At 50.8% G+C, this 8,166-nt stretch overlaps 3 protein-coding genes across 3 annotated transcripts; 1 reads left to right on the top strand and 2 right to left on the bottom strand.

Moving 5' to 3' along the window:
* Positions 1-314: 314 nt before the first annotated feature.
* L3040_008102 (uncharacterized protein) lies at positions 315-1,498 on the bottom strand (the record flags this gene model as incomplete). The annotated part of the gene is made up of 5 exons (XM_066154806.1): positions 315-686; positions 1,134-1,190; positions 1,249-1,323; positions 1,376-1,387; positions 1,457-1,498. 5 exons carry the CDS (start codon positions 1,496-1,498, stop codon positions 315-317), a joined length of 558 nt encoding a protein of 185 aa, XP_066010700.1.
* A 231-nt stretch (positions 1,499-1,729) lies between these two features.
* Positions 1,730-2,800, bottom strand: L3040_008101 (uncharacterized protein; the record flags this gene model as incomplete). The annotated part of the gene is made up of 1 exon (XM_007291910.1): positions 1,730-2,800. The coding sequence occupies one exon, from the start codon at positions 2,798-2,800 to the stop codon at positions 1,730-1,732; it is 1,071 nt and encodes a 356-aa protein (XP_007291972.1).
* Positions 2,801-3,797: 997 nt separating this feature from the next.
* On the top strand, positions 3,798-7,913 carry L3040_008100 (uncharacterized protein; the record flags this gene model as incomplete). The annotated part of the gene is made up of 7 exons (XM_007291911.1): positions 3,798-3,954; positions 4,078-5,378; positions 5,450-5,714; positions 5,844-6,601; positions 6,652-6,842; positions 6,921-7,208; positions 7,256-7,913. The coding sequence occupies 7 exons, from the start codon at positions 3,798-3,800 to the stop codon at positions 7,911-7,913; spliced, it is 3,618 nt and encodes a 1,205-aa protein (XP_007291973.1).
* Positions 7,914-8,166: the final 253 nt, after the last annotated feature.

Here is an 8,166-nt window from a genome sequence, read left to right as displayed (position 1 = left end):
CCCAGGGGCAGAGTGCGAGAATAAAACCTCACGTTACGCCCTCCCGGGTGTAGGACGGACAACAGGAAGATCATGAATGTAGGCGAGAGAACCTTTGCATGTCAATTTACAAAATGGAAATCCTGCCATCTCTCCTCTCTATCAAGTGCTGTCGACACCGTCGCAAGATGTTGGAATTGGACATTCTGAGGTCAAGTTTAATGATAGGTGCAATATTGGTCCCAACGTCAGCATTTACATTACCGCACCACCCCTAACTAGGTATTGGAAGATTGGGTTCTGAGGGAATATAGGTGCGAAGGTCACCCTTTGATTCATCTAGACTGTTGGGTTGCTGGTAATTTAATCATTCTCCCGGGCCGACGCTTTGCTCTGGAGGGTAGCACTGCAGGAGCGAGCTTGGTTGAACTTTGCCAACAGTCCTCCCTTCTAAGTCTCCCACTCTTCGCCAAATTCGTCGATGCAAAGCTGTTGGAATCAGTCATCACAAGCCGTGACATCGCTGAATCAATACCCGCGGAATCAATACCAAGCTCCTCCATCCTCTTCTCAACCCAAGATCCCAGATCGCCGAAATATCCCTCCGGATCAACACCTCGCCACGCTCGCAACGCAAACCAAAGGTGGTGTACATCCTTGCCTACTTGGATTATGCGGTCGTAATCGGATGTTTCCGTGAAGAGAGCCTGTGCGGGAATAGGCAGTTATTTTTCTGCTCATGCACCGGGAAAGAAGAACGTGCTATGATATGTTGCCTAACCTTAAGAAGTGCAAGACGAAGGACGGAGTAAGGGTGGACGTAGCGCTTCTGATAAGGGGATTCAATCAGGGTCAGATATAAGGATACGGCCAAGAAATACTGAATAAATACAAATACGACATTCGCGGCAGGGACGACGGCGAACTCGAACTCCATCGGAAGAATCATACCATCAGAGGTCATCCAGATTGTCGGCGTGCCGACGACCTTGTTCCCGCAGGAGACGATGTCCCTGACGGCCTGACCATCCATCGAGTGCGCGGCGCCTTCGACTTTACAGGTACAGTTTCGTCGGCGCCGAGCCAGCCGATTTATACGAACAGACTAAATCGATATGTAGAAAATGGAATGACCAAAATAAAAGTATACTTACTGATACCGACAGTACCATGATCTGCAATGCATTGGCAGCGCTATACGGAGGGTAGAGCTTGGCAAATTTAGCGAGGGCTCAAAGCCCGCCAAGAAAGGGGATGGGATAGATATACCAAACCATATACCAACGTCAAAGGCACCCCCGCGCCCGAGACTGGTACTCGAACGAACGGCCAGCATATCCTGTCCTCATGCGTTCGTTGATCTTTGGAAACCGGGGGAAAAAATATTGCAACGCACGCTCTGATGAGCCTTGGGTAGGCGTTAATTTTAGTAAATTTTGACTTTATAATTGGGAAGATTTTCGCCATGGGGACGGACAGATTTGCTGGCCGCACGAGTTAACTCACGCCCGTACTCCATCTTGCTAATCGGTAGCAACGGTGGATCCCACGGCACACACAGCCTTGAATTCCCAGCTGAGGCCTCGAAGTACGAAAGAACTCGACTCCAAGCTGGAATTAATCTTGCTGCACCGCAAGCTGCCATAGCTAGGTGTGTACAAGTTGGTACCGCATTGTGTATTAATATGTGGCGATGGAGGCGAAGGTATCGACTAGATGGATAGTTTTCTGAGTTTATTTCATATTCGTGTCACGAAGATCCTCTCAGCTTCTGTAATTGACTGAGAAATCCATACCCATTCTGAGGTTTGCTCTCTCCAGAGCTCGCCTCCTCTTCCAACGTCTCGACCCTCTGCCGCAACCGCGTATCTTGCTCTGCTTCCCTTAGTAGATCTCGATGTCTATCTTCGACCATCTTGGCCAGATTGTCCACAAACTTGGTCCTCGCCCTCTCTTCCGCGGTTCCTTTCCATACCACAGCCAGCTCCTTAAGCTCTTCCACCCTCTTGGCAGCGGCTTCGATGCCATCCACAGGATCAGCTCCTATCAACAGATCTGCTATCTCGTCTCGTAGCTTCTTTGATACCTGCTGTCCTTTCTCCTCGGTACTATGCATCTCCGAGCCAGGCTCTGGTGCGGAAACCGAGAGGAAGGAAGAGGTGACCGAGACTTCTGAGGGCGGAAACGTCCAGGCCATAGCGTCTCCAAACGTCTTTATCACAGTCTCTAGGCGTGACCGTACCAATGTCAAGGTCCGCAGCTTCTGGATGTATGGGGGATCGACGGTAGCTGGTTCTTCTTCTCGTACTGGCGTCTTGGGCACCGTCGTTTTCCTTACAAGTTCCTGGTCCAAGCCAGTGGGCACGAACTTGACCACATCCTCCTGCAAGCCCTCCGTCAAGGCCTCGGACAAGCTCAATGTCTCTCCCCGTAACACCTCAACCTCGTATGCCAGGCGACTGCCACTCCGTAGGATCTCGTCGGTGAGTTGGGTCATAGTTGTCGTCAGCCTGGTGGTATGCGCGCTGAGATGCGAGAGCAGGGTCTGTGTTTGGGTGGAGAGTTCAGCGAGCGGCACGCTGCCTCCTCTTGCGGATTGTGAGGCACTGGCGGCGCTTTGAAGAGCAGGGAGAGTGGCGTTGAGGTAGCCTGCAGGGTCGAAGGAAGGGTCCAGGAAGGGCTGCAAGGCTGCGTCGGAGACGTGAGCGGATTTGGGCTCAAAGGTGATGAGTGGTGGTGGTGGTTGTGGTTGTGGTTGTGGCCTGGAAGTAGCGCTGCTGTTCTGAAGACGCCTCGAGGAGGATTTCGAGTCCCAGGCCATGGTGATGGGTTGTGGTGATGGGTTGTGAGGGAGGTACCGGTATTGAGGATGCAGAGAAGAGAGAAGAGAGGGAGGAGTGTGTACATTGGTCACTAATTGAGCCATGCACGACGCAGAAGGTACTCCGTACAAGCTTTGGATTGGCAGGGGTAGCTCCGTACTGTAGCTGCTGACTGACGGACATCACGGGTACAATGTGTGTATATAAATATATATGAGAATATATATATATATATATATATACATATATGTATGTATATTCATCTCTATTCTTCACTAGTCTTTCTGTAATCTATAGTAATCTCCCCTCCCTTCTCTTACAACTCTTACAACGATCCGTCCCATCCCATCCCAGACTTCTTCTTTATCCAGGTCCGTTATCAGCAACCCCCTGCACCTGCCCCTCCCTCTCTGATTGGCTCCTTGTTCGGCAAGCTAGTACTAGCGATGCCGCTTGTTGTACAAGGCTACCATTTCAACCTTGAACTCTACTTCCTCCTCCTTCCTCCCTCCTCTCTCAACACCACGAAACACTTTTTTTTTCTCCCCTCTCTCTTCTCTTCCCTTCTCTTCTCCTTTCCTCTCCATTCTTCACTACAACACACTTTACTTTTCTTCACTTCTTTCTGTAATCTTAGGAACTAAGAAAACGGATGAGGGACTCTTAATTCCGGACAAAGTCTCTTTCGCCGATTGTATCGCTCTTCTTCCATGCATAGCGCTGCAGCTCCTTACTCACTCAGCCTTGTCTGGTCCAGCTTTCTCCTTCACTTTCCAAGCTTGATTCCTACCTCACCACAGCCCACACACATATTCCATACCAACCCATCGCTCAGTCGCCCATTGCAAAATTTCTACTTAATCATCTCAACGACGACGACGACGACGACGACGACTACAACGACGACGACTACCGACCGCATAATTAGAACCCCGGAATCACACCCACCTCAGATCCAAGGCAGCAGCAGCTGCTGCTGCTGCCAGTGTTGAAAATATGCCTCGAAAGCAATTCGTCGCCGACATCCAGGTCACCGCCAGCCTGAATATTCCCAGCATCGGCAAGATCGAGAGAGGCCCCGACGATGATGTTCTCGTGTCTTTCATTCCTGCCTCTGGTCCTCCCATCGAGATCACTTTCATGGCTCAACCAGGTTTGTTTTTTGCTACTTCGTCTGGGTGTTCAAAAAAAAGCATGATGTGTCTTTTTTTACCACGGCCATACCCCTCCCCTACATAATAACTTCTCGTGCCTCAAAACATCGCTGACCTGACAGATGTTGCTTCGTATCCCTCTGAGAGCATGTTCATAGCCTATACAGACTCCCAAGGCGTCTCACCAGCTGCGGCCGCTCTGATTGAAGACATTTACAATATCTCGCTCGGCGTGCGTCTTCCAGATCTCATGACCACCGTGTCACAAAAGCTCCAGAGAGTCTTCGCAAGTGGTTCGCGCGAGGATCCTGTAACCATTGATGACGGTGGCGGAGACACGGAAATGCTCGATGCTCTTGGCGTAGACGATGATGAGCAAGACTCGGATGAGGAGGGGCCAGAGGAATACTATTCCGGCAATGATGATGATGATTTTGGTATAGAGTCTGTTCGATACGGCTTGAACTCGCATACGAATTCTGCTCTACGTCTGAACCCAGTAACAGCCGCCAAGATAAAGACCCGCATTCGAAATGACCTCCGGTCTGCGAAGATGGCAGGATTCAAAGTTGGAGTCATCACTGGAATGGAGGCTGAATCCGTGAGCAGCATCCTCAGTCTGTCTATTCGGATCGCCAAGCTCGGAATTTCAGAAGAGGCCTTGCAGGCTTGGGATCTCGAACCAAGACAATACCTGATGCTGTTGATTCGTTACTCAGACGGTTACAAGTCCTTCGACGATATCACCGCCAACTCTGCCAAACTCCCCGACGTCTCGTTCCGGGTTGGTGTGGGCAACAAGTACAAGTGCACTCTCCTCGAGGCTCTCGCGGCCTTCAGCGATGCCACGAAGGACATGAGCAAGCCTCCCCGAGGAGAGGCCCATGGTGCTACCGGCGAAGTCAAGAAGAACGTCGCTGGATTCTCGAATATATTCATCAGTAGCTCGCTGAACCAGTTCACCAATACCCAGTTCATTACCCTCTTGAAGATTCGCGCCTCTATTGCCGTGGGATGGGAAGGTGCTAAGCGTTATTTCAATGATAAGCAAGGTCACCTGGAGGGTGGGAACGAAGATCTCCCTGCAGTGTACTTCGAAGAGTCGGACGGAATGAAAGACAACATGCTACCGAACCGAATTGCTATAGACCACCTTACCGATCTTCAAGCCAAAGACATCTCATTTCCATTCATCGCGATGCAATTTACCTTGCGGTACTTAACTCGCTGTACGCAGTTCTGCCTTGTTTGTCACGACAAGATCGAGAATGTATTCGAAGCACTGAAGCCTTACGTCTGTGAGAATCCTCTCTGTCTCTACCAGTACATGTCGTTGGGATTCGGACCGAGCGTTGAGCACGAGATCATGACCCAGCCATATGTCGTAGACTTGCTTGTCAGCTTTTGCCACTCAAGCGCGCTTGTAAGTCGTCGTGACCTGATGAATTTTCCATTCCGCTGCAGTTGCACAGCTAATGACCCCCCTCCCTCCAGGCCCTTCGACTCCGAGACTACCCCACGGGTATGAGTCTCTCGGTACCTCCAACAACAATCACGGCTCCTGTGACCACTGCTGCTCTCGTTGGCTTGGGCTCACACCAGAAATTTGAGGACACTAACAGATCTCGAAATGCTTTCAAAGATCCTGCAACGGTCTCAATGGAAGTCCGATTTGATCACAGTCGTCACGAGGTTATTTGCGATGACCTTGAAACTTCTCCCGTTCACACCGGAGCGTGGGTCATCATCACAGCAGCCAGTAAGCGAATTCTTTTAAATAAAAAATCTGTCGACATGATCTCCAATTCCAAGAAACCTCCCCCACCTACAAGCAGCTAAACTCGTTTCAAAACAATGTTTATCTGAGTAACTTACTGACTACAATTAGATGGCTTTGCCGCAGAGCATTATCGCGTCGAAGACGTCTCTTTCTTTCCCGTCATCAGATTATCCTCGACTCCGATCAGCCGTCGCGGACCAGATCTTAGTGCACAATCTGCAGATAAAATAGTTCCACTTCCAGCTACTGCAGCGATGACTCCTCCTCCAAGTAGTCTCTCACCGGCCATCATGACCATCTATCGCCACAATTTTGACGATTTGAACGACGCATCGAAGTCCTATACAATTGTCATGCTGATTGAGACGCTGCCATCCATCAGAGACATGCGAGCATACTTGGTCCAGCAAAGTCACAACACTGAGCCAAGTCTAAAGGCTTGGAAGGAGCGTATCTCCCCTGCAGCTCTCGGTTTGCTTCGCTGGATTATCGCTTCGAATCGTTCTTGTATCGTGCAGGTGGACAGATGCCCTGGTCAGAGCGATATTGAGCTGGCCATATCCAAGACGAGACTTGATCAGAGGGTATCGGATATCGAACCAAACTGGGTCCAATTCCGATTTGCGCAAGGCTCACCCGACAAGGAGCAGAGATTCTTAAATGCCCTCCGTGCCCAGAAACCCAATCTCAATGCCAAGTATCCAACCATTTTCGCATGGCACGGTAGTCCGCTGGCCAACTGGCACAGCATCATTCGGACTGGTTTGGACTTCAAGGAAACCCTTCACGGTAGAGCATTTGGCCATGGTGTGTATCACGCAATGGATCAGGCGACTTCCATTGGCTACGCGCAAGTCACCCCAGGTGTAAGTTCTCTCGTCTCTGGCTTTGTAAGTCCGTGCTAATCGCGACGTAGAGCGTATGGGAAGGTTCAGAGCTCAAGATCCGATCAGCCATGAGTTTGAATGAGATCGTGAACTGCCCCAAGCAATTTACAAGCAGCAGCCCATATCTGGTCGTTCAACATGTCGATTGGATTCAATGCAGATATCTGTTTGTTCAAACGACGGGTGATAGACTCGTTGGTCCCCCAATTGGACTCAACAGGTAAGTCTGCTCTTCTTACGATTCCCATGTGGGAATGCCGGCTCTCAGCACGCTGATACTTCCAACTTTCTCTTCCAGTGAGTGGAACACAAGACGCGAAGTTGAGCAAGATCCCACTCGGGTTACCAAATCAACGCTGGGCAAGCCAGTTGGTATTCCAATCTGCGCTGCTTCAATCTCGCGGGCTTTCCACGTCGACGCAGCCGATACTCCAGCCAAGAAGAAACGCAAGCACAACTTTATCAAAATCAAGAAGAATGAGAGCTTGATTGAGAGTGATGGAGAGAACGCCTCAGACCTTGATCTTATGCGCTCTGACGACGAATTATTCGCCATCAAGGACAGGGGCAAGGGACTCGTGGTATTGTGCGTAACCTGCAGGCTTCAAATCACCTCTAGCTAATCATTCCCAGGAACTCAAAGCAGCCAGCTAATCCATTGACCGATTTTATCGCCGATTCACTCGACCAACACACCCTTCCGATGTTGCAGCCACCAATGTACGCTACTCCGATGGCCTCAAATGCTCTGAATAGAAACTTGCAGGAACTATTGGCAATCCAAAAGAAGACACCATTGCACGAACTTGGCTGGTACATCAACCCAGACCTGATCAGCAACATCTACCAATGGATCGTAGAGCTGCATTCGTTCGATGCTTCGCTTCCGCTTGCGAAAGACATGAAGCTAGCCGGCGTCACCAGCATCGTCCTCGAGATCCGGTTCGGCAAGGATTACCCTTTCAGCCCACCGTTTGTCAGAGTCATCCGACCCCGCTTCCTCCCATTCGCAGCTGGAGGTGGTGGCCATGTCACGGCTGGTGGCGCCATGTGCATGGAGCTCCTGACCAACACGGGATGGACTGCGGTCTCGACGATTGAGAGCGTTCTCCTGCAGGTCCGCGTCGAGATGATGAGCCAGGACCGACCGGCTCGTCTTGAGACCACGGGCAAGCAGATGCAGCGTGACTACGGCACTGCGGAGGCTATCGATGCGTACGAGCGATCCTGCAAGACGCATGGCTGGGCCATCCCACCTGGATTCCGCGACTTTGCCAACCCTTCGGTTTAGATGGGATGCGATTTTATGATGGGCGTTTGGTGGTGTCTGCATTTCCGGTGACCGGGCAGGTTGTTCCTCTCACTATTGAGGATCGCCAAAATAGGTCAAGGAACATGGCGTTTGTTGCCCGGACGGGGGAAGGGAGGGTTTCATTTTCACGAGCGGGCGTGTGAGCATTTCTTGCATTGAAGGGCGTTATTTTGCAACGACATGGCGAAGTTTTGGGCGCAAGATGATGATACCATAGCCTGCGAGATGAGAG

The sequence above is a fragment of the Drepanopeziza brunnea genome (genome assembly GCF_022702325.1).
Source record: "Drepanopeziza brunnea f. sp. 'multigermtubi' strain 214-2 chromosome Unknown ctg14, whole genome shotgun sequence".
In the NCBI taxonomy this organism is placed as follows: Eukaryota; Fungi; Ascomycota; class Leotiomycetes; order Helotiales; family Drepanopezizaceae; genus Drepanopeziza; species Drepanopeziza brunnea.
This window is presented reverse-complemented; position numbering and strand designations above follow the sequence as displayed.